This window comes from Rhinatrema bivittatum, chromosome 1, assembly GCF_901001135.1.
Source record: "Rhinatrema bivittatum chromosome 1, aRhiBiv1.1, whole genome shotgun sequence".
Taxonomy (NCBI): domain Eukaryota; kingdom Metazoa; phylum Chordata; class Amphibia; order Gymnophiona; family Rhinatrematidae; genus Rhinatrema; species Rhinatrema bivittatum.
In genome coordinates, this window is record NC_042615.1 from 786,815,205 (window position 1) to 786,842,121 (window position 26,917).

The window sequence follows — 26,917 nt, forward strand, 5'->3', positions numbered from 1 at the left end:
ACTATAATTTAAAAAAAAATCTCTCCCCATTCCCATAAAAAATACACCTGGGCTCCATCTTGTATTTTTTATTTAAAAGAGAGGTCCCCTACTTGGCAGACAAGAATGGTTCACTAAATGGAGCAATCAGTTCTATTATGTTATTTAATATGTTCCTATGACCCCCAAACTGAAACCAGCTCCTTACTAAATGGAGAAGTTTAAATAACATTCTACTAAAGAGCCATCAGCTCGACCTTTTAAAACCATAGCACAAGCGAAACACAGGAAAAGAAGTGAAAACATTTCAGGCTTTATGTTAGCTCAATGAAGGCGGAAAGTGACAATCTTCTCTCAAATTCTAGCACTGTCAAGGTTGATAATACGGAGCTCCCTCTTGGTCCCCATAATTATTTGTACACACTGTTTGCTAGGGGTGTGCATTCGTTCCCTACGAATCGGGAATCCACAACGTATAGGGCCCTATTCGTTGTATTCGTGGGGAAGCAAAATGTATTGCGATTCCCCACAAATACAACGAATCTTCGCCGAATTATTCGGCCGCCTAAATGAGCCAATTTAAACAAACCCCCCACCCTCCTGACCCCCCCCCAAGACTTACCAAAACTTCCTGGTGGTCCAGCGGGGGGTCTGGGAGCCATCCCCTGCACTCACACCCTCGGCTGCCGGTTTCAAAATGGCGCCGATAGCCTTTGACCTACCTAGTCACAGGGACTACCGGTGCCATTGGTCAGCCCGTCACATGGCCATTGGCGCCATCTTGTGCTCCTACCATGTTATAGGGGCTGACCAATGGTACCGGTAGCCCCTGTGACATAGTAAGGGCAAAGGCTTTCGGCGCCATTTTGATTACTGGCAGCTGATGGCCCGAGTGCAGGAGATCGCTCCCGGACCCCCCGCTGGACCACCAGGGACTTTTGGCAAGTCTTGGGGGGCCATCCTGACCCCCACAAGACTTGCCAGAAGTCCAGTGGGTGTCCGGGAGCGACCTCCTGCACTCCGGCCGTCGGAAGCCTGTATTCAAAATGGTGCCAATCGCCTTTGCCCTCACTATGTCACAGGGGCCGACTGTTTTGAATACTGGCATCCGACGGCCGGAGTGCAGGAGGTCGCTCCCGGACCCCCGCTGGACTTTTGGCAAGTCTTGTGGGGGTCAGGATGGTCCCCCAAGACTTGCCAAGTCCCTGGTGGTCCAGCGGGGGTCCGGGAGCGATCTCCTGCATTCGGGCCATCGGCTGCCAGTAATCAAAATGGCGCCGATAACCTTTGCCCTTACTATGTCACAGGGGCTACCGGTGCCATTGGTCAGTCCCTGTCACATGGTAGGAGCACAAGATGGCGCCAATGGCCATGTGACAGGGGCTGACCAATGGCACCGGTAGCCCCTGTGACATAGTAGGTCAAAGGCTATCGGTGCCATTTTGAAACCGGCAGCCGAGGGTGAGTGCAGGGGATGGCTCCCGGACCCCCCGCTGGACCACCAGGGAGTTTTGGTAAGTCTTGGGGGGGGGGTCAGGAGGGTGGGGGGTTGTAATTAATTTAATTTTAGCAGGGAAACGAATAGGAATTAACGGATAAATGTATCGGGGGGCCCCCTTGCCAAATGCAACGTATCTGCCTTTTGACGAATACGAATCCCGAATGCAACGTATGGCGTCCTTCTGCACATCCCTACTGTTTGCCACAGTCAAATTCTCTTTATAAGAAATACAGAATATTGTAAAATGTTAGAATTTGTATCATCTTGGAAAATAATCACAGATTGCTGGCTTAACAAAGTAATAAATTACAGATTCCTTCCACATGAAAAAATAAATTCACTGCAGGTTACTTGTGCATGGCTCTCATGTAGGAAGAAGTGCAGAGGAAGAGCTACACAGCATTAATCTTGCACTTGCCAAGAGGAACATAATAATCAAACTGCTTTTAATTACCCTTGCCATTAAAAATTAAGACCGATATATATACATTTCCAGATGATTTTTTAAAATAATCCTCTTCTGTAATTTGGCATTTTAAATAATCAATAATCTGAAAAGGGCAGCATTAAGCCTTTCACAAGACCAATATGTGGCCACGTGTTAGGTTTTTTATCCACTAGACAAGATAGAAGGATTCCTGTCCTAGCACATAGTCTCTCACCACATAATCAGCTGAATGAAAGACAAACATACTTTCATCTACCCTTTTTCGTGAAAAATGAAAAGCAGCTGCATAAAAACAAGACAGCAGAAATTGGGTTGTTCACAATTACTGTTATACATTTTTAAAGCATCTTAAACCTTAAAAGGTGGAATTCAATCAAATATTTTCTGTAATATGTGCAACAATCTTTAAAAAATAAAATTATATATATATATATATATATATATATAGTATCTCTGCTTTCTTAGTCATATAAAAAAAAAGAATCTTTGCCATAAAAGTCTAAATTTCTCCTCTATTCCTTCTCCAGGAGCAAAAGGTTCATAGCTAACGGTTAAAAGTTCTGGGGGCTGGATCTTCAAGTTCTAGCATCCTTAGGCATAAAGCAATCTCATACGGATTCAAATTCCTTCTGCCAGGCTGTGTATTTGTCAGTTAAGTTCTTTGCGGATGGTTTGGTGTGAGCTATAACCTCCAGGAAGTCAGATGTGGTGACAGTGTCCAACTGGATGACCGGCAGATCCTTGCCATCTTAAAAAAAAACAAAAAAAAAAAACAATGGCAAAAACATGAAAACCAGGTAATAAAACATTAGAAAGAATGATAGCTGAGTTCATGTGGCTTTTGAATTTATTACTGCCATTTTGGTTTCTTCTTTGATGACAAACAGTTCTTTCTTACAAACTGGAGAATTGTACCAAATATAAATGGAAGCCAGTTCAGCTTTCTTTTTGGTTTTGTTTTTGACAATTATGGAATGAAATATGTATCACCAATATATCTTTTCCTTTCTTCTAGAAATAGACTGATATTTCAATCCACTGCTCAAAACTCCTTGTTCCTATGCCCAGCATTGCCCTGCAGTGCTCCATTCCAGTTGAGATGTTTCCGTGTGTCCTACATCCCCTGAATCTATTAGGGTCAACTGGAGCAGCAGGTACAATTTGAATTCAGCAAATAAAATCTTGTGAAACAAGAGCAGACTTGCACCAACGAGCTTACAAATTCACTTTTCTGTTTGTCGATTAGGTAGGACATTCACTGGGCACATAAAATATACCTATTCAACTATAAAAGAGCATGTTCAGGACATAAGAACCAAAATGCAAAACATGTTCATAGCTGTTTATATAGTATTTTTTTTTCTCTAGGGAAAACATCAAGTAGATTTTTAAAAATAATTTTTAGTTCTGAAAATTATACAGAAAATGTATACCTAATCCCTATAAAAAATATAATGCATATGAGATTAAATAATAAATATTGACAAATAAAAAATACGAACCTTAAAAATGGTATAACATCTCTGTCCCATGTTTCTTCTGAGCTCCCATTTTAATGATCCGTATAGATCATCCATTCTCACTGCTTTAGTACAGACTGAGAGAAACTAAAATCCATCAATTTACAATATTTTGTCTCTCAGTGTTTCTTCACAAATGTGAGGAATGGTCACTATAAAGGGAATGTGCTTTTCATGGCTCCTTGTTTTCCTCCACTGAGGAAAGTTTGAGATAATTTCAAGAAAGGAGAAATTACTTACCTAATAATTTCGTTTTCCTCAGTGTAGAAAGATGGACTCAGACCAGTGGGTTTATGCTCCCCTGCCAAGCAGATGGAGTTGGAGCAAGCTGACATCACAGTATATATACTCCTGCAGTGACCCCAGCCTGCCAGTATTCTCTTCAAAAGCAACTGTGGACAGACTTGGCAAAAAACCTGATTTAAAACATGATTATAACCAGGTAACCAGAACTGTTCTCAACCAACCATAAACCCTGAACTCACGTAAGATTCTAGGTACCCCAAGCTAGAAACTGGATGAACACTTACCAATATTCCCTTGGGACCCAGAGCCCCACAGGAGGACTACTGACACACTCATGCGGCAGCCAAGGGCGGGAGCTGAGTCCATCTGTCTACACTAAGGAAAATGAAATTATCAGGTAACTAATTTCTCCATTTTCTAGCGTGTAGATAGATGGACTCAGGACTAGTGGGATGTACCAAAGATACTCCCCAACAGGGTTGGAGGCTGCCCGCGGTCCAGTCAACACCACATGTGCAAAGGCTGCATCCTCCCGGGCCTGTATGTCCAGACGATAAAAACTGGAAAAAGTGTGTAAGGAGGACCACATCGCAGCTCAGCAGATATCGACGGGCAACAACAGACTAACCTCCGCCCATGACACTGCCTAAGCCCCAGTGGAATGAACCCTAACCTGAGTAGACAACGGCTTTCCAGCATCCACATATGCGGCCGTGACCACCTCCTTAATCCAACGGGCTATGGTAGCCTGCAAAGCCAAAGCACCCTGCTTACTCCCGCCATGCAGAACAAACAGGCGATCCATCTTTTGAAAAGACTCAGAGACCTCCAGATATCGCACAAGACGCTTAACATCCAAGGAGCGCAAAAGGCGAAACTCCTCCACATCCCAGACCTTATCCAAGGATGGCAAGGAGATGGACTGATTCAAATGAAAGTCAGAGACTACCTTCAGCAAGAAGGATGGAACAGTATGCAGCTGTAATGCCCCTGGAGTCACCCGAAGGAAAGGCTCTCAGCAAGATAAGGCCTGCAGCTCAGAAATTTGATGCTCTGAACATACAGCCACCAGGAACACAGTCTTCAAGGTCAACAACCATAAGAAAAGGCTACACAGCAGACGGAATGTAGGTCCCGCCAAAAAAATCCAGCACCAAGTTAAGACTCCACAATAGAACCAGTAACCTCAAGGAAGGCCTAAGATGCTTCACTCCCTTCAAAAAACGGGCAAATTGGGATGAGAAGACAAGGAAACACCATTCACCAAGCCTCTGAAACAGGCAAGAGCCACAACCTGCACTTTCAAGGAATTAAGGGCCAATCCTTTATTCAACACGTCCTGCAAAAAATCCAGAATGAGAGGGATCTTAACTGAACGAGGAAGAACACCAGGTCTCAAAAACTCTCCAAACCCGCACATAAGCCAACAAAGTGGAGAACTTGCAAGCGTGGAGTAAGGTGGCAATCACCACAGAAGAATAATCACGCCTTAACAGGCAAGCCCTTTCAAGGGCTAAACCATAAGAGAGAACTAAGTTAGATCCTGTTGAAGAACTGGTCCCTGCTGTAACACATCTATGTGTGGCGAAAGGCGAAGTGAGGCCTTCACAGAAGTCTTCGTAAATCTGCATACCACAGAGGCCTGGGCCAGTCTGGCGCCACCAGGACTACTAGCCGCCTGTGGCCTTCAATCTTGAGAATTATCCTGCCCAGCAAGGGCCATGGAGGAAAGGCATAAAGTAATCTGTCTTCCAGCCAGACCTGTAAGAGAGCATCTATTTCCAGGGACCACTGTTCTCTCCTGCGACTGAAAAATTGAGGAACCTTCGATTTGCGAGAAGTCACCAGCAGGTTTAGGAACGAAAGGTCCCAGCAATCCACAATTAGCTGAAATGCCTCAGCTGACAACACCCACTTTCCTGGGTCCAGACTCTCCCTGCTGAGAAAGTCCACTCTTACATTGTCTTTTCTTGCAATGTGAGAGGCCGAGATCATCAGCAGATGACCTTCCACCCATTCCATAAGCTGATCTATTTCCTGCAACACTTGCTGGTTCTTGGTTCCTCCCTGGCGATTGATATAGGCCACTGTTGTTGCATTTCCGACATCATACAAACGCTTGATCCCGCAGTCTGTGGCTAAACTGCAAGCATGCCAGCCATACCACCAGGGCTTCCAGGTGACTGATGTTCCAGCGGAACTCTTCGGCATTCCAACGCCCTTGGGCCATTAACTCCATACAGTGCGCCCCGCAACTGTGGAGACTTGCATCTGTCATGAGTTCCAACCAGCTTGGACAGGATAAGGGAACTCCCTTTCTCAGATTATCCTCCTGCAACCACCACTGGAGGTGGGAGCAGATTTCCATCGGCAAGTGGAACCAAACCACACAGTCCTGAGACTGCAGATTCCAATGAGATAGCAGAGAGCATATGCACCCTTGCCCACGGCACCACTTCCAGGGTAGCTGCCATCAAGCTGAACACCTGCAGGTAGTACCACACTGTCGGGTGTATGGTGTTCTCTAACTGACGTACTAAAGACATCAATTTCTGGATCCAAACTCCCAGTAGGAAAAATCTGTCCTGTCCCTTGTTGAACCGGACCCCCAGATACTCCAATGACTCGGACGGCTGAAGATTGCTCTTGGTCAGGTTCACCACCCAACCAAGCTCCTGCAATAAGGAGATCACCTTGTATTGTTCCAATCAGATGGGAATATGAAGGTAAGCCTCTGACAGAACCAAGGAGGTCAGAAATTCCCCCAACTGCAGCACCATTATCATAGAGTGTAAGGTTTGATTGCAAAAATTAGTTCCTTTCAAATGATGATTGACTCTCTTGGGATCCAGGATGGGACAAATAGAGCTCTCCTTCTTGGGCATAACAAAATATATGGAATATTGCCCCATACTTTCTTGAGGCGTGGGCACCGGAACCACAGCCCTCAGCATGAGGAGCCTTTGAAGCATGAACTCCACTGCCTGCTTCTTCTGCGGGGAGTGGCAAGGGGACACCATGAACATGTCCTGAGGAATACTGCAAAATTCCAGTGCATATCCATCTCGTATCATCTCCAGGACCCACTGGTCCGACGTGATCTTGACTCACCTCCGATAAAAGAGGAAGAGATGTCCCCTATCTCTTGTTCTGGAAGGTGGGTTGGAAAACCTTCATTGGGAAACTCGGGAAAGTCCGCCACCCGAGCCCGCTCCTCTCTTGGGCTGTCGGGGATGAAAGGCCGAGTCTTCTGAAAGGTTGACCCTCTGTAGGGATGACACTGCCTGGAACCCTGGCGATGACCCCTCATACCAAAAGGGCTTTAACTCTTCTTTTTTTTTTTGTCAGAATAATTTTTATTGGCAAAACACAACCAACCAGCCAAGGAAAAACATAAGGTAGCAACAATCAACCCCTCACAAGGAGGGAAATACAGCAAAAAGGCAAGACAGTCCCTAATAGCAGTAGCCGCCCAGGCCAGTAGATGCGCTCTGCCCTTTTCTTATGTCTAAATATACCACCTCACCCCTCCCCCTTCCACCCACCCATGCACCCCCCAACCAACCCATTCACACTGCAGTCATACCGGGCCACCCCCCCCCCTTCCCAACCCCGTCCCCCCACAGACCATAGTATCAATCCAATCATTAGTATACCCACTCTCCCGCAGGCCGACCTGGACTGAGGCCGGCAACAATGAAACACACTGAGTCCAACAAGCCCCATACAGTTTGTCAGTGTTACGGTGGCCTTTCAAAAAATCCAAACGTTCCATCTGCAAAACCAAGGCCATACGCTGAAACCACTCTGCTGAAGTGGGGGCCGTCACAGGTGTCGCCCATCCAGACAATATGGTGCGGCATGCCAGCATAGCCGCAATGCGTCCAAAGCGGTCCTTTGATCGGCTGACTACAGCAGTGCAGGCTTGAGGACTTGAAAGAAGAAACTTCCCCGTTGTGGGCGGCGGTGCTCCAGTGCACTGGGAAATCACGCCCATCACCGTGGCCCAAAAAGAGTGGAGAGTGGGACAAGAATACAGTCTATGCACCAAAGTGCCCTCCTCTTGGCCACATTTAATACAGAGAGGAGAGTCAGTACTCCCCATCTTAAAGCGTCGCACATCGTCACAGTAGATCCGCTGAAGGATGCGAAACTGCACCTCCCGCATTCCAATGTCTGGTAGCTGGCGATGCACCGCTTCAAAACATTTCGCCAAATATTGCGCAGTAATGGGTTCTCCAAAGGTAGCAGTCCATTTGTCCGCCAACACAGCAAGGCGCGGGTTTGAGCGCCACGATCTGCCAAGCGTAGCCCACCTCGTGATGGTATTGGTAAGGTAGGCCGTGTCAAAGACCTTGTTAGCATAGGAGCACTCCAGGCTCACCCTGTCCGACGTCCAGTGAAAAGAGGTCAAATAGTGCCTGGTTTGCAGATAAGCAAAAAACTGATGAGTCGGTAATCGATAAGTGCGAGCCAAGGTAGCAAAGTCCAACAGTGTATGAGTGTCGGTGTCATAGAAGTGAAAGGCAAACATCGCCCCATTAGACGCCCACTTATGAAACAGAGCCCCACAGTCCCGTCCCGGCAGAAAGCCCACATTGCCAGTCAGGGGCACTAGGAGGGAGACCACCCCATCCAATCCCCGCTGCCCCCGTAACCATCGCCAAGCCGCAATGCACGGAGATAGCAAAACCCTAGGGTATGCAAGCCCACGACGCTCCCCAGCACTAGATTGGATAAGACTCAGGGGTGACCAAGGGGCAGCCATGCCGGAGATCAGCCCCCGCACGCAGAATTTATAGTCCCCCGTGGGCCATTCCCCTATGAAGCGCAGCTGGCATGCAGCGTTGTACAAGCGAAAGTCAGGCAGGCCACAGCCCCCTTGATCCCGAGAGTAAGTCATAGTCTGGTAATTAAGACGGGCTTTCCGTCCCCGCCATATATAGGGCTTTAACTCTTCTTATCCTCCAGCAACCGAAGAACCAGAGGCTCGCACCATTTATTGGCCAGTTTCCCCAACTCACTCCCAAACAAGAGTCAGCCTTTAAAGGGCATTTTGGTAAGATTAGCTTTGGAGGCTATGTCAACTGACCAATTTCATAACCAGAGTTGACGCCTGGCTGCTATCACCGAAGCCACTCCTCTGGCCGACGTACAGACCAAATCACAGTCTGTGTCTGCTAGAAAGGCGGCAGCAGGTTCCATAACCGCTCTGGAATTCCCTCCAGACTAATCAATCTCCTGAGAGAGAAGCAGACAAGATCGCACCACAAGAGCGCAACAGGAAGCAATCTGTAAAGATATTGACACTGCCTCAAAAGCTTGCTTAAGAATAGCCTCAATCCTTCTATTTATTATGTACATCCTTCAAGGCCGCTCCTCCCTCTATGGGGATAGTCGTCCGCTTAGAGACAGCACATACCAGTGCATCCACTTTGGGAAAATGCAAACGCTCTCGCACAGCTGGGTCCAGGGGGTACAGGCCTTCCAACATCCGACCCCCTTTAAAATTTGCCTCTGGGGCATCCTATTCCAGATCAATCAATTCCTGAATGGCATACATCACAGGGAAAAAACAGAGGCTTTACATAAGGAAACTAAAATGGGATTCTTCCTTGGCTCCGACATGGCATCAAAACCAGGGACACCCAGATGTTTCAAGATCTGGGAAATCAGGACCGGCTGTTCATTTCTATGAAAGAACCACAATATGGTTCAATACAGTTACAGTCCGGAGAAATTTCCCCAACTTCCAGGGAATCAGGATCAACTTCATCATCAGTACTATCTGGATTCCTGTTGGGAACACCCGCAGGGAGAAAAATGAAATGCAACCAAAAAATAAGCACCTAGAAGTAAGCACAGCAAGGCGCACACACAACCTGTGCACCAAGTTAAGTGCATAAAAAAGTTTGGGCGAGTAAAAAGCAAGCCCAAAAACCGAGCGCACAATGTGTCGCAGAGCAGACACACTGCGCACATCAACAGCCTATAGAGGCCAACATAACACATACAAGAGCGTGCGAAAATAACCGCTGTGGCCTACCATGCAGGTGCAAGAAAAAGCCTAAGTACAGGGCCTATCCCACCGGGGGCCTCTCAACCCATCAGGCCGCCCAGTTCCCCAACCCCAATTGGAGAGGGAGTGAACGTTGGCAGGGTGTGCCGAGAACGGAGACCGGAGGAAGTCCCGAAACCCCTCTAACTGTCCCTGATTCAGGTAAAACTTTCTTTTTTTTTTTTAAACCTTACCTGAGCTCAGCGCTTACCGGCTGAGTACTGAGATGGTCTCCGGCTGCGGGGGGAGAGAGCAACTGCCATCACAGCCGTGCTCGGCCTCCTGTACCTGCTGCCTTTCAGCTGAACTAGCAGCTAAGTCCATGCCGGGAAACCCAGCTGCCGGACCAAGGCATACCTCTGAGGGAGCTCAGAAATCGCCATAGGAATTCTCAACTGGGGGGGGGCGGACCTTTAGGTATCACCACAGGAGAGTGGGACTTTCTTTTCCTTAATTTAGAATTTCAAATTTCTCCTTCTAAAAAGCTCGAAGCAATCCCCATAGGGCGATGCACATCCACCATCTGCTGGAGACAGAGAATACTGGCAGCGTGGGGTCTATATACTGTGACGTCTGCTTGATCTGCTGGCAGGAGAGCAGAAACCCACTGGTCCTGAGTCTGCCTACACGCTAAGAAAAATTCAATTAATTTATCTATAACAGGGTTAAAATGTTTAGATAGCTTGCATATTGAGGGCGCTATTAGGTTAGGCGGGTTGGACACGCGTTTTCCACCCCATACTAAATAAGGGGTAAGGGAAAACGCGCGTCCAATGGCGCGTCCAATGGCCGTTAGAGAGGCAGGAAGGATACCAATGGATAAATCTAGAAATCTAGAAATAAATTCAGCAGTGACATGCTGAATCACCTTTAATATTGCAGTCAAGCAAGGGTTCAATGGACTCGTAGAGAATTTTAGTTTTGAGATTGATACCATTTCTGTTTGCAACACCTCAGAAAATTTGACCCATCTAATCCCTTCTGAGAAAATATTATCAGTTAACAGCTGTATATAATATCTTGACTAAAGGTTATATGTAGTGACTTAATTTTGTCAGAGAACTACTGTGCAAATATCTTGGCAAGGTTTAATCCAGGGGTGGGTAAAGGAAAATTATGGGGACCAGATAAAGGGGAAATGAGTTGATTCACAGAATAAAACAGCTCCCTTGGATTATTGAATGGTTCTGATAGTTTAGCAGATAGATATGTCTTTCGCACAGTGATAAAGAGATAGATGTTCTTTATTTATTTTAGATTTTTTCTATACCGGCATTCGTGAAAATGTCACATCAAGCCGGTTTACAATAAACAATGGGGTGATAACCGTAACAGAGAACGAGATAATATGTACTAAACATAGTATAGATGCAGTTACAATAAAACAAGGAGTTGTACAACTAGGAGCAAGAAGAAGAAAAGATAGTAACTTTAACATAGTATATTAACCCGTAAAATGGTAGACTTTCCAAAAAGGGAAGTGTGTGATTTACAATGAATTGATCAATTCAAATAAATGTAGTTTTTAACAATAAGGAAGAGATCAGAAATAATGAAAATTCTGGATGTTGATAATGCTTAGGGTAGGTTGCCAGGATGGTTGTAAAAAGAAAATTGTTGCTTGGAGGTTGAATGTTGGAGAGAATTGGGTTTAACCTGAGTCTGGGAAGGCTTGTTTGAAAAGCCATGTTTTGAGTCTTTTTCTGAATGTCAGTAAGCAGGGTTCCTGTCTTAGTTCCGTTGGTATGGAGTTCCAAAGAGTGGGTCCTGCTGTGGAGAAAGCCCTATCTCTGTAAGTTATGTGGAGGGAAGTTTTGGAAGGCGGTACCTGCAGAGACTCTTTGTAGTACTCTCTTATGGGTCTGGAGGATGTATGCTTTATGAAAGGGATTTGTAGGTTGAGAGGAGCGATTTGTTGGATAGTTTTGTAGATTATTGTGATTGACTTATAAAGAATTCTGAAATGGATTGGCAGCCAGTGTAAATCTTTAAGGATTGGGGAGATGTGCTCTCTTCTCCTTGTGTTTGTTAGAATTCTGGCTGCCGTATTTTGAACCATTTGTAGCGGTTTAGTATGTGCTGATGGGATACCTAATAATAAAGAATTGCAATAGTCTAACTTGGAGAAGATTATTGCTTGTAGGATAGTCCTGTAGTCATGGTTGTGGAACAGTGGTCTTATTCTTTTTAGAACATGCAGTTTATGAAAGCAGTCTTTAGTGGTTTGGTTTATGAAAGCTTTTAAGTTAAGCCTATTATCGATGATTGCGCCCAAATCTCTTACTTTTGTTGTTTGTAAATTAGCTGGAGGAATTGTGGGGGTTTGGCGGTTCTCAGGGGATATGAGAAGGAGTTCCGTTTTTGAAGAATTTAGGATTAAGTTCATACTGGAGAGGAGGGAGTTGATTTCTTGCAGACAATATTCCCAAAGATCGAGGGTTTTTTTTATGGATTCTTTGATTGGTATCACTATCTGGACATCGTCGGCATAAAGGTAGTGTTTAAGGTTCAAGTTGGTTAATAGCTGGCAGAGAGGGAGGAGGTAGATATTAAAGAGGGTAGGTGAAAGGGATGAACCTTGGGGTACTCCTTGAGAAGAAGGGTAGCGTTTAGATTCTTTGCTGTGTATTTTTACCTTGAAGCCTCTGTTTTTCAAGAATGAGTGGAACCAGGACAGTGCTGAGCCTGTTATGCCGATGTTCAATAATTGGTTTAGGAGCATGGAGTGGTTAACAGTATCAAAGGCGGCTGAGAGGTCCAAGAGAATCAAAAGGTAGGACTGGCCTTTGTCTAGGCCTAGGATGAGGTAATCTGTTAAGGAAATTAGAAGAGATTCTGTGCTTAACGATTTCCTGAATCCATATTGTGAAGGGTAGAGAATTTTGTGGTCTTCCAGGTAGTCTGATAATTGAAAGTTAACCAGTTTTTCCATGACTTTAGCAATGAATGGGAGGTTGGAGATAGGGCGAAAGTTGGAGGGGTCGTCTGGGTCTAACTTTGGTTTTTTCAAGAGCGGTTTGATTGATGCCATTTTGAGGTCATCAGGGTAGAGTCCTTGAGATAAAGAGCAGTTGATTATGTCTGCCAGAGCTTTGGATATAGTGTTCGGGATAAGGAGGAGTAATTTGGAAGGGATTTGGTCTAATGGGTGTGTCGATGGTTTCATTTTTTTCAGTATTCTAAGGATCTCCGAAATTGTAGTGGGTTCAAATGAGTTGAGTGAGATGTTTTTGTTATGGAGTAGAAAGGAACTGTGAGGGGAAGAGGTATTGGGCAAATTCTTTGATAGAAGGTTGGTTATTTTGTTGTTGAAGAAGAGGGCAAGCTCCTCTGCTTTTTCTTGGGCTTTGTTAAATGGTATGTCCGGTATTTGGATTTGAGTTAAGTTGGAGACGTAGGCGAATAGGGCTTTAGCATCAAAGATCATATGATGGATCTTATGAGCATAGATTTATATAGATTTATATCTGGTCAGATGTTCATCAGATGCCATTTTCTTTCATTCTTCTAACTATTTTGTGCTCCTGAAGACTACTAGTGAAACATGGGGCAATATGTGAACGTCTCTTAATAGAAGTTTTTTCAGAGCTATTTCATCAAAAGATGAAATAAATGCAGAGACCCATCTTTCAAGTAATGCTTCAGGGGAGTCCTGACAAGGTTCATTTAATACAGCATTAACTTAGATTTGAGGTCATCTGGGTCAAAAAGGCCTCTTTTGAAGGATATAGACTTGTTCTGTGAGGTCTCAGACTATGAACAAGCTGGTGATCAACATGGCAAAAACTGAGATTTTATATCTCACTAGATTATCCTCTGACAAAATGCCATAACACCTTTCTTTTGATAGTTTTAACATTAAGATTTCTCAAAAAGTCTGCAAGCTAGGTATAACTCTTGATACTCAGCTGTCTTGTCACCCAAAAATTAAACAGGCGGTATGCTCTTTTTATTTCAAGTTACAGATGCTTCGATGGCCATGTCCGTTCTTAAATGAAGGTGACCTAAAGATAGTTATACACTCCATGGTAATGTCAATTTTTGTAATGCACTATACATTAGGGGTGTGCATTCGTTTGCAATGTATTGGCAATCCGCAATGTATCTGCCATATTCGTTGTATTCGTGGGGGTCATGAAACGTATGGCGAACCCCCACGAATACAACGTATCACTAACGAATAAACCCCCACCCTCCTGACCCCCCCAAAACTTGCCAAAAGTCCATGGTGGTCCAGCGGGGGTCCTGGAGTGATCTCCTGCACTCGGGCTGTCGGCTGCCGGTATTCAAAATGGCGCCGATAGCTCCTGTAACATAGTAAGGGTAAGGGCAAAGGCTATCGGCGTCATTTTGAATACCGGCAGCCGACGGCCTGATTGCAGGAGATCGCTCCGGGGGGGGGACACTCCTGACCTCCCCAAGACTTGCCAAAAGTCCTGGTGGTCCAGCGGGGGTCCTGGAGCGATCTCCTGCACTCGGGCCGTCGGCTGCCAGTATTCAAAATGGCGCCGATAGCCTTTGCCCTTACTATGTCACAGGGGCCAACCAATGGCTCCGGTAGCTCCTGTCAATGATTCGCAGTCTAGCATCACAGACCACTTGTACTTTGATGGAGTGGAAGAGCTTCCTGTTGTGGTATTTCTCCTCCCTGAAACATAGTGGGATGATGACTATGTAAGTGCAGTTCACAGAACATTTGGAAAGTTGGTAATGGCATAAAAGCCTCTCTTCAGTTCCATAAAGTACTGCCTGTCATGAGGGAATGCTATGTAGCGATTAATGTGGTCATGTACAGCTGTTATGATCTGGCTCAGACAGCGGGAAAAAGAGGTTTGGGACATTACCCCGATGACTCCTACTGTCATTTGGAAGGAGCCAGATGCCATGAAATGCAAGATGGACAATAGTTTTGTGAGGCCCGGTACAGTGTGGGACCTTTCCATGACCGGATCCAGATCCTCTCTGATTTCTTCATATAATTCCAGGATAGCTTGAAAGCTGAGGCAATACCTGCTAGCCACATATTTTTCTGACATGCCCAGCAATGTGGTTCTGAGGAAAGATGTGCTCTCTGTATCTGCGCCTTGCCCCCCTGTGTGGCAAGCATTGCTGTGGGCCTCGACGCTCTCCCTGTGAGGCCAGTGGCTGTGGGTCTGGTACCGGGACTTCCCTAGGAGGGGTGGGAACCTCCCTTGCGAGAACGTAGATCATCTCAACGAGGTCTCCTTGACGTTCCATCTGTTCACCATGCCCGCCTCACTGTTTCAAGAGAATCGGCCTTTTCAGTTGCTATACCAGCCCTTTGGAACTCATTACCTATGGAACTTCAGCTGGAAGACTACCTTAAGAAATTTAGACTTCTTTTAAAAAGTTTTTGCTGAGGGAAGTCTTCTCTTAATACTTTTATAAGACTTTCCTTGTTTGTCTTTCTTTTATATGTTTGTCTTATATTTATTGTTTGTTTTATTGTCCTTTATATGTATATCTTAATGTTAATTATATTTTTATGAGTGTTTTACTTGTAAATCACTTAGAGCTATTTGTGTTAAGCGATTAATAAATTTTAATAAATGAAATGAAATTGTTCTTGTTCTTGTTGTTCTCTGCACTCAGCCTCCCGAAGCAGCCAGTATCCCACTGCAAGTAAACTTGTCCTAAACATAGTAACTGTAGGAAGACAGGCCAGGTAAGAAAAGGTGTTTTTATTTGCCCAAGACGGATTGGTAGGTGTGTTTGATAGAAGGCCTCATTTTATCGCGCGAGATAATAGCTGCGATATTTCTGAACCACAATAACGGCACTGTTGAATAATAAAAACTTTTTTTGCCCCTCTAAATCCCAAGTTATTGTGTGTTAAATCAGCGGTTTTCAACCGGTGTGTCGCGAAGCACCGACAGGTGTGTCGCGCACCCGCTGCTCTTCACCCCCTTTCACCTCAGCGAGATGAACACTGCTGCCATTCCTGCCTGGGCTATCAGCACATTCAAGCCTCGAGAGGAACGGCGGCAATGTTTGTGGAAGCCGGCAACAGGAACATGACCTTTTCTTCTTCCTGTCCCTGTGATGTTTACCGGGCACGTGGGAAGAAGAAAAGGCCATGCATGCATGCTGCTGCTGCAGAAATCACATCCTAAGGCTCTCCCCGGCCCCGCTACACTCAGCAGGTTGACAGTGTTGCGATCATCACGGCACAGAGCAGTCAGCTGAGAATGTGGCCGCCGGGATTTCCAGTCGCACGGCTGTTGGGGAAATCCATCCATTAGCTGCCTGGACCCAGAGCTGAAGATCGGTGTTGGCTGGCCAATTTGCCAGGGGCTGCAGGAGTGCGGCGCTGCTGCCCCCCCCCCCCCCCCCCCCCTTGGCCTGGCTCTGACCTCCCCTTCTCTTGCCAGCACAACACCAGCAAGAAAATATAAAAATAATAATAATCAAACTGCAAAAAAAATAAAAGGCTGGGGTGGGGAGAAGAAAAAGCATAGAATTACTTTCTCAGCCGCCTGTTCTGTAACGTGATTGGATGTTATTCTATTTATCAGTTGTTTTGAAACATTTATTATATTTATTAGTCTAGTTTTAGAATTATTATTTTATATTCATAATATTATTTGTTACTGAATATTAATGGCACCACCTATGTAAATTATGATCCACTTTTTTCTTTGATATAGGTGCCCTATTGTAAACCGTTATGATGGTAAATAACTTAATGACGGTATATAAAAACTCTTAAATAAAAAAAAATAAATATATTACTTGAGAAATGAATAAATATAAATTTGGAAACAGAAACTGAACTGGAAACAGCAAGAAGCCAGACGGAGTATATGCAGTGCAACAACGCAAAAACAAAAACACTAGCTTTATGATCACTTTATTTGGTGAGGGTCTGTCTGTGTTTTATGTGTGTGACCTGGGTAAGGGTATTCTGCAAGCTTGTAATTTCTGTGTAGGGATCTATAACACTTGGCTTCTTCTGTTTTCCTAATAGGAGGTGTATTGGTGTTTAGGGCCTGGCTAAATTTTTGTAGTGTTGCCTTTTCATAGGTATGGTTGTTACTGTTTGAAATCTTTGCGCATTCATTTGTGTACATTATTGCAGATCCTGGGAGTATGTTAGGTGCTACATTTCTGTTTTGCACATAATGCAGAGTGGCTTTTTTGGGTTTCCATTCCAGTTTCTGTTTCTATATTTGTAATTTGTAGTCTTTCTGTACTTGGTGAAGGTTGATTCTATGTGTATGATCGAGGTGAAGTATTTTATTAGCATGTAGGCATTTATATCAATATAATTTGTTGTGTTTTCTCAATAGAACATGCATTGGTGGTAAATTACTGTTTTTTCATAAGGAAGGCTATTGCACGTGGTTGGAGAGTGTTTATGTTGCTGTTACTGAGATGACACCAGAAATATCTTGTTTGTATGGTAAATTGAATGGGGCATGTCCTAGTTCTGTTCTGTACCCATTGCTGGGGAGTCGAGGTAGTTCCTGTAGATACAGAGTGTATGTTTACATTTAGCCCCATGATGGTCATGTGTTCAGTGTGTCATGCATGTTAGAACCATCTGTCAGTTGTGTCCTGACAGAAAAAAGGTTGAGAACCACTGCATTAAATCACTGCAAATTGCGCTAGGAGATTTGCATTAACTCCTCCCATCTACATACTAAATTTAAAATTTGTATACTACCTTGCATTGCGACATTTGTCGCAAGTCTAATGCACATTAAACCCTATTTAACGTGCATTAGGCCCTCAATGCAATTTGATAAATGACTCTATTAGGACTCTATTTACTAGACACAAAATAAAGAAAATCTTTAGTAAATAGACCCCTTAAATTCCATGGAGAACAGGAAAATAACTACTGTAATTGAATGCAACTCACCTCGAGCTATCAATAAAAATGAATGAGCTAAATATAAATAAAATGTATTATTAAAGTAGTGCTGCTCTGCCAAGGCAAAGGCAATATCAAACCATTCAAGGGATGCCAAAAGCTGATGAGACACTGTTGAGGCTCAGATGTACAGTGAAAAATATGCCGTTAAACAAAGTCTTGTGGAGTTTAAGCATCAAAAAGACAGTGCTGAACTTAACTTATCTTGAGCACAGAAACATTTATACTATGTCAATATAAAGCACTCTTGACACACCAAATAATAACACTGCCATATTAACAAAATCTTGAGGCACTAGCATGTGCACATGGATACGTGCCCATATTTTTTAAAAATCTACCCCTAAGTGAAAGGAAAATTGGTTCTTACCTGATAACTACCCCAATAATCCTATTCTTACTAGTTTGTTACTTCTGTTTTTTTCCCCTTGCTTATGTTGTATCCAAGTTTATTTCTTCCATGTTTCATTGTAAGACAATTATTTGTTACTGTCTATTTTATGGTTGAAATGTAAACCGTAGTGATAAGTAACTCTGTTATTTGAACTTCGGTATAGAAAAGTTATAAATAAATAAATAAATAAGTAAATAATTTTTGTTCTTGTAGTACCACGGATCAGTCCAGACTCCTGGGGTTTTGCCTCCCCTCCATCAGATGGAGGCAGAGAAGTTTTGACAGGCTCTGCCCTATACCCTGAGGTGCCACCCACAGTCCGTCAGTATTACTCAGTCACAAAGCAGAATGGTTCAAAACCAAACTAACTATATACAGTAACCTAGAACCCGAAATGGAACACTAACCCCAAATGGGAACAGAACCCGTGCTGCACGGTATATAATATTGACCTGCAGAACATAATTAACAACAAAACTGTGAACGAGCTGACTCTTCGTTTCCTGTATGCCATAAACGGGTGGGACTCTGGACTGATCCGTGGTACTACAGGAATGAAAATTATCAGGTAAGAACCAATTTTCCTTTCCCTGTACGTACCCAGATCAGTCCAGACTCCTGGGATGTACCAGAGCTCTTCTTACCTGGGATGGGATCCGGAGAGGCCCGCTCCAGATCCCATCCCAAATCCTCCAACACCAGGGTCCTGGATATCCAGCCTGTAATGCCTCGCAAAAGTATGCAAAGACTTCCACGTAGCCGCCCTGCAAATCTCTTGTGAAACCTGCTGACATTCCGCCTAAGACGCCGCCTGGGAGTGGGTAGAATGAGCTCGAAGACCTACCGGTAAAGGTTTACCATGCAGCAAATATGCTGAAGATATAGATTCTTTCAGCCATTGGGTGATTGTGGTCTTAGACTTCATATTGCCTTGTTTCAGACCACTCCACAGCACAAACAGATGATCCGAGACTCGAAAACTGTTCGTGACTTCCAAATAATACAGTAAGGTTCTGCGAACATCCAGTTTCCTCAAATCCTTAGAAAGAGGATCCGAATGGTCCAGGTCTGAGAAAGATGGAAGTTCCACTGATTCTTCCACCTTTGGAAGAAAAGACGGAACCATTCACAACGATATTCAGGAATCCGAAATCCTCAAGAATGGTTCCCTGCAAGAGAGTGCCTAGAGCTCAGACACCCTACGAGCCAACGCAATAGCCACCAGAAAAACTGCTTTTAAGGTGCGGTCTTTTAACGTCACCTGCTTTAATGGCTCAAAAGGCGCTGAACACAATGTCGTAAGGACCAAATTTAGACTCCACGAAGGACAAGGAAGCTGTACCAGCGGACGCAAGTGCTTGGCCCCCCCTGAAGAAAACGAGCCACATCTGGATGCGCCGCCAATGTCACCCCTTGTATGGTACCATGCAGAGAACCAAGAGCTGCCATCTGCACTCTCAAGGAACTACAAGATAATCCCTTGGTAGCCCATCTTGCAAGAAACACAGAATATCTGAGACCAACGCCTGAGTTGGAACAACCTTACGCTCCATACAACATGACTCGAAGACTTTCCATTCTCGGACATAAGACATAAGTGGACGTCTTGCGAGATCTTAAGAGCGTAGCCTCCACGGCATCCCAATAGCCCTTTCCTCTCAGACACTGCCTCTCAAAAGCCACGCCGCTAGACAAAAGCGATCTGCCTGGTCGAATATTCGGGAGATCCGGAAACCGCAGTGGTCCGTCCACCACCAGGTTGACCAGATCTGCAAACCAGGGGTGCCGTGGCCACTCCAGGCCACGATGATCACATCGGACTGATGCAGCTCCACTCGCCTGAGCACTTTGCCGATCAGAGGCCAAGGTGGAAACACATAAAGTAGGACGTTTGTGGGCCAGGGAAGAACTAGAGCATCTACCCCCTCCGCTCCTGTTTCTCGTCAGCGACTGAAGAAGCGGGGTGCCTTGGCATTCCGGAATGTCGCCATCAAATCCATCCTGGGTGTGCCCCATCTGTGGCAGATGGACTGAAAAGCCCTGTCAGCGAGCTCCCATTCGCCTGGATCGAGACGGTGACGGCTGAGAATATCCGCGTGGACGTTGTCAACTCATGCAATATGGGATGCTGCTATGCTGAATAAATGCTGCTCCATCCAACTGATTAACTGTTGAGCCTCCGCCGCCACAGCCTGACTCTTGGTCCCTCCTTGGCGATTTATGTAAGCCACTGTTGTCGCATTGTCGGACAGGATCCGGACTGACCTCCCACGGAGGAGCGGAAGGAAGGATTGTAACACTAAGCTCACCGTTCTGGTTTCCAGCCGATTGATCGACCACCGAGATTCTTCTGGAGACCATTGTCCCTACACCGATTTCTGGAGACACACTGCCCTCCAACCGGAGAGGCTGGCATCCGTGGTAAGTTATGTCCAACCGGGAACCTCCAGGGGAACTCCATGGCTCAAGTTGTCTCGGCAGAGCCACCAGCCAGACTGGACTTCGCGAGATCGGTTAACGGCAGAGGCAGGTGGAATAGCTCGGATACCGGGTTCCACCGAGAAAGCAAAGCTGACTGTAAAGGGCGCATATGAGCAAAGGCCCACGGGACCAATTCCAGGGTAGATGTCATGGAACCCAGGACCCGCAAATAATTCCAGACTCGTGGGGGTCGTTTGGACAATAAGACTTGAATTTGACCTTGTAGCTTGACAATGCGATCCTCTGTAAGGAACACTCTGCCCCGCTGCATGTCGAACAGAGCCCCCAGGAACTCCAATAACTGGGAGGGAATCAGGCGACTTTTGGCAAAGTTGACTACCCATCCCAGATTCTGCAACAACTGTAGCACACGGTGGATAGCCAACTGGCAATTCTCTTCCAATTTTGCCCGAATCAGCCAGTCAACCAAATACAGATGTACCAGGAATCCTTCCCGCCATAGCTGTGCAGCCACCACCACCATTATCTTGGTGAACGTTCTGGGCGCAGTAGCCAGCCCAAAAGGCAAGGCCTGGAACTGATAATGCTGGCCAAGGATGGAAAACCTCAGGAACTTTTGGTGGTCTGTCCGAATTCTGATGTGCAGATAGGCCTCCGTCAGATCCAGGGACGCTAAAAATTCCCCTGTTCACATGGAAGTGATAACAGACCGCAAAGTTTCCTTGCAGAAGATACTGCAAGGTCTCTTTTACCGCCCAACGCTTTGTTGCATAACCGCATGGGGAGACCAAGAACTGGTGCTGGGGACGGTGTGCAAAATCTAAAGCGTAGCCTTGCTTTATCACAGAGAGGACCCATTGGTCCTATGTGAGAATGGTCCATTCCTCGTAAAACAGAGACAATCTGCCTCCTACCACCGGTACTGAGGAATGGACCAACTGCACATCACTGCGAAGTCTTACCTCCCTGCGCCGAAGAGGTACTGCCCGGAATGCTGAAACGCATCCTATGAAAGGACTGCAACCAAGTCTGCGGTCTATTAACCTTTGGCCTAAAAGAGGTAGCTGCCGAGCGAGGAGCCCAAGACCTCTGACTCTCAAGGAAACGAGAACGCGAAGAGAAGGAATCCTTTGACCTGGGTCTATCTTCTGTAAGCCGATGAACCTTATTCTCCCTAAGAGATTGAATCATATCCTCAAGCTCCTTGCCAAACAGCAACTTGCCCTTAAAGGGCAGAGAACCTAACTGGGCCTTGGAAGAAACGTCCGCTACCCAGTTCCTCAGCCGCAGTCGAGACCGCGTAAACCATTGACCTGGCCGATGTCCTCAACAAATCATAAAGGGCATCAGAACTATAAGCAATAACAGCCTCAAGCCAACCCACCTGACTAGCTTCCTCTTCAGATAGCGCTTCATTGGCCTGCAGTTGTTGCACCCAGCTAAGACCAGCCCTCAAAGCACAATTGCTGCACATCGCTGCTCGGACCTCCAGAGCTGAAACCTCAAAATTCTTCTTGAGCTACAGTTCCAATTTCCGGTCCTGTAAATCCTTCAGGGCCTTGGAACCTGTAACTGGGATAGTGATCTGTTTTGTGACCGCCGAAACTGCGGCATCAACTTTTGGAACCCTGAGGAGCTCTAAAGCCTCCTTTGCTTTAGAGACCTTCAATCCCAGATCTGGGGTGTTCTATTCCCGGAACAGCAGGTCCGTAGCAGAAAAATGGAAAGGGAAGGAAGTAGGAGGACCCCTCAGGCCCAACAACACCAGATCGGTAGCTCCCAACTGGGACTCTTCCTGCAGAGCCTCTATCCCCAATTCCCCCAATATGGCAGGAATGAGCGGCCCACGCTCCTCCCTCCTGAAGAGCTGGACCACCTTCAGATCCTCACCTTCAATGCGATGCGATTCCTGGACAGAACCCTTCTGCGATTCCCCATCCCCCTCCATCCCCCTCGGGGGCTGAGATGGAAGATCTGGATCATCCATGTCCGTGGATTCAGAAGATATGTCCTGCTGCCCTGCGATGCCCCTGACTGCAAGGATCGCTTTGAGTTTGGTCCCCCACGCACCCATCCACCCTAGGGCTCTTTCTGGACTTGGCAGGCACCTCCAAACCGGCAGATTTGCCTCCAGATGTCTTCTTATTAGCCCTCCTGGCCTTAGAGGCCTTGTGCAAGAACAAAATAAAATCAGAGGAAAATGAGGAGGAGTCATCGGTATCCCCCGTGGGGTCCACTCCCGTATCAGCAGGGTCAGAAACCACTCCAGGCTGGTGCCCTAATGGTGTTTGATTAGCCGGAGCCAGGCGCTGTGGAAATAGAGAAGAAAGGGGAATCTCCTCCCCCATTAATAATTGTGCTGCTGAAGTGGGGAGGCAGCAAAACACTGCATGGAGCAGCAGTAGCCACAGAGGCATTCAAACACTGCATTCACACAGAGGCATTCACGGAGCGGGATGCCAGTGGCCAGTAGTTGGTGTTCCACCTTCACGGAGCGGAAGGATGGAGGGCTACTATCTCCAAAAAACAAAAACAAAAAACAAAAAAATAAAAACAGGGGTGGTTAAGAGTATGGGGTAAGGGTGTGGCCTGCTTGTTATAGCGGTTGCTATCCCTAATTGAGCTGGACGTTTACTTGGATGCAGATACGGCGCTGCTCTCTAAATTGGTGGTGGGGTGGAGGGGAATTAGGGCTGGAGGGTACTGGAAGCCAATAGTAACAGGTGGGAGAGAAAAAAAGGGGAAAAAATGGATAAAGTGCGTAGCTTGCTGGGCAGACTGGATGGGCCGTTTGGTCTTCTTCTGCCGTCATTTCTATGTTTCTATGTAAGTGCCAGGAGCCAAGATGGCACCTGTTCCCATGCTCAGCGGGAACGGGAGAGAAAATGGAGGAGGCAGTTCCCTGAACGCATGCGAGGACGAAGTGACCGAACAAACAACCCCCCAGCCACCACCGAATTACCATTGCTTATGGGCAGGCAGCCCGAGCAGAGGCTGTCCCGGGACAGCCGTGCGCGCGCCGAGCCACACACATGGCAGGACGACCGTCTCGGCATGCTGCTGAGCAAACAAAGAAGGCAGGGATTTAAAATATAACAACGGCACAAAATCAACCTGCGGCAGTGAGGGAAGGGAGAGTATCCGGCAAGAAGAACAATAAGCACTAGCCTCTTGAGCGCTGAGTAACTAAATTTACATTTTTTTTAAACCAACTTGCTTCCTCCGAGTCCTGGTCCCTCCTGGGGTGAGTGAGCCGGGCTCCCCGGTATCACCCCAGGTGCTGCTGTATAAAGCTGATAGGGTCCTCAACCCCCAGCCACAGCTGCCTCCAATACCAGGGGGGGATAGTCCTCTCAGGACCTGGCAACCCCCTGGGAGGCTAAGGGATCCTTCACTGCTGAAAAGATTTTCACCTTTTTTTTTTGTCTTGGTAACAAACCTATCTCTGACTAAATCCTTCAAAGCCAACTAAGAAAACCCGTACAGATTGTGAGTTCTGCACCTCCACCATCTGCTGGAGACAGAGAAATACTGACGGACTGTGGGTGGCACCTCAGGTTATAGAGCAGAGTCTGTCAAAACTTCTCTGTCTCCATCTGTTGGAGGGGAGGCAAAACCCCAGGGGTCTGGACTGATCTGGGTATGTACAGGGAACAGTAGATTCCAAGCACTTCTGGGCAAAGGGACTGTCAAGATACAGAATGTTGAAGCAGTCTTAAATGTTACTGCACTGAGGCTATTTCAAAGTATTAAGCACCTGGCCACCGCTCAAACATTCTCAAGCCTCCAAAGCATTTTTGAGGCACTAATGCATTGAGAGATGATCCTGAAATATTAGAACATACTCAGGACAATGGGGTAATTTAAAGATACCAGAGTGGCCCAAATTGTATATGTTATTTCATATGATCTGCACTGAATATAATCTTATACAAGTTTGTGGAATACAAGATTTTAAATAAATATTAAATAAATAAAAAGGCTTGAGGCAGTGAGCTCATGAGATGCAAATGTGCACTCAAAAAGTAGTACTTTGGAGATGGCACAAAAGTAATGAAGCACTCAAAAGCTACTGGGACATTCTAGAGTTCAGAAAAACACTAAAGCACAAAAGCAATACATAGGGGTACCTACTCAAAAGTCATTTAGTTATTTAATCCTTAAAACTGGATTACTGTAACGCACTCCTCCTTGGGCTCCCCTACTCCACCATAAAACCGCTCCAAATGCTACAAAATGCTGTAGCAAGAATAACCACAAACGCACGCAAATCCGACCAAATCCCCCCTATCCTCAAAGACCTTCACTGGCTCCCCATCCCTTCTCGTATCCTATATAAAACCCTTACTATTATCCACAAATCTCTATACTCACATGACTCCAACTGGCTTGAGTCCCCTTTCTGTACAAATCCGAATCGACCCACCAGAACAATCAATAGAGCAACCCTCCACGTACCCTCGTTCAAAAAAGCACACCTATCCTCCACACGTGAGCGAGCCTTCTCCATCGCAGGTCCCTCACGATGGAACTCCCTGCCTACAAATCTCCGCTTTGAACCTTGTTCATTCAAATTTAAAAAGAAACTAAAAACATGGCTATTTAAACAGGCCTACCCTGACTAACCCCCTCTCCCCCTTCCTGAAATCAGCCATGAACACTGTATATTGAATCTCTGCCTTTGTATACTGTATATCTTCCCGAACCGTTGCATATACCACTGAACCTTATATATAGCTCATTGTTAATTTTAATAATATGCCTGTTTGTTCCTCTCTCTCCACCTTGACCTTCTTGTTCCTACTGTTCCCATCCCATGCCCTGTTCTATTATTTTCCAACCATTTGTTGAATGTAAACCGGCATGATGTGCCCTCAAATGACGGTATCAAAAAGTAAGTAAGTAAGTAAGTAAGTAAGTAAATAAATAAATAAATAAATGATGGGAAAGTTATCTTTCTAAATGGCTTAGCTGCATATCTTATCTGACTAAATTCTAGTTAGATAACAAATTATCCAGGTAGAATTTAGCCGGGTAAGTCAGGGGTATTCCTGGGGCAGGAGGCAGGCATTTTGGGAAGGAGCGAAGTTAGCCGGTTAACTTAACCAGCTAACTCTAGACACAGCATAGGGCAGGTCTAAAGTTAGCTAGATAAGGGGTATCTGGCTAAATTAACTAGCTGCTTAGCAGCTGAATACTACCCCATAGTAATCAAAGCATTCATGGGTAGTCCAGACTGGAGGGAATGACTGAAGTATTAATAACTGGACCTCTTCAGGTACCATCTTCAGATGCCCAATGGAAGTCCTCTTGAAGCGCTGAAGCAATATAACAAACCACGAGTGGAGCAGTGGCCTAATGATTAGAGCAGCAGGTTATGAACCACGAAAACCAGGGTTCAAATCCCATTGCTGTTCCTTGTGACCTTGGCCAAGTCACTTCAATCCTCCACTACCTCAGTTATAAACGTAGGGCCAGATTCATTAAGACTTTTCTCCCACTTTGTGTTTATAGGAAAAACCTTTAGTGAATCAGGTCTTTAGATTGTAAGCTTCTGGGACAGAGAAATACCTACAGTACCTGAAAATAATCAGTTGAAAAGTGGAATATTAATTAAATAAACAATAAATAAACAAAATAGCTTCAAAGGACCAAAATGGTGGTGTGCCAATGTGATCTTGAGCTGTAGAAGCACTCTCAATTAATGCAACATGACTTTCACTTTTGAGACACCAATAGTGCATTCCTGGTACAAAGCAGTCTCAAGATGCCAAAATACTATAGAAAAATTGCTCATCAAAACTATCTCAAGACAGCAAAGCAATCATATGATGTAAAACTACACATGAGGTATCAATGCAGATGCATTCACCAGGCATCAAAATGTACCCAAAGTACTAAGCAGCCTTGTCTACCAAAGCACCATAAAAACTGCTGATATGCTGAGGCTCTCTAGATGCACCAAAATTCTTCTGAGAAGGAAAGGCACTCTTGAAGAATTCAAGTACCGAAGTGGTAAATCTTGATGGCTGTTAGGTGCTATGACACTATTGCCTCTGGATACATCTCTCTGATGGGATCTGTTTTGCTTTAATCTCTCTGATCCCAAGATACAGAGGATACAATGATTTCATAGAAAGTATAAATGCTATGAGAACAGAGACATTCAAATTACAGGTCCAGATGAACAGCACCAAGCAAAGAGCCATACACAGGCATTTTTTTCAATGCACTGATAAACAAGAGGCATTTTCCTATGACCTGAACATTTCTTATTTGAGAATATGCTTAACAGAAAATTATGACACAAGGTTGAAGGTCTTGACAACTTCTTTATCAAGGAACCAAGAGTCAAAAATTGAAATCAAAAGTGAAATAAAATACTATGAGCATGAGAATCTCTTTCCTGATTCGCAAAAGTAAAGTAATGGA

The 26,917-nt window shown here is 45.4% G+C and overlaps 1 protein-coding gene across 2 annotated transcripts in view; it reads right to left on the minus strand.

Moving 5' to 3' along the window:
* Positions 1 to 1,559: 1,559 nt before the first annotated feature.
* Positions 1,560 to 26,917, minus strand: part of KATNAL2 (katanin catalytic subunit A1 like 2) — a 296,579-nt gene continuing 271,221 nt past the window's right edge. For both annotated transcript variants that reach the window (XM_029580510.1, XM_029580502.1), the window contains exon 16: positions 1,560 to 2,676. In XM_029580510.1, the coding sequence (XP_029436370.1) occupies positions 2,537 to 2,676 (140 nt within the window). In that variant the 3' untranslated portion in view covers positions 1,560 to 2,536. The remainder of the gene's footprint in view (positions 2,677 to 26,917) is intronic.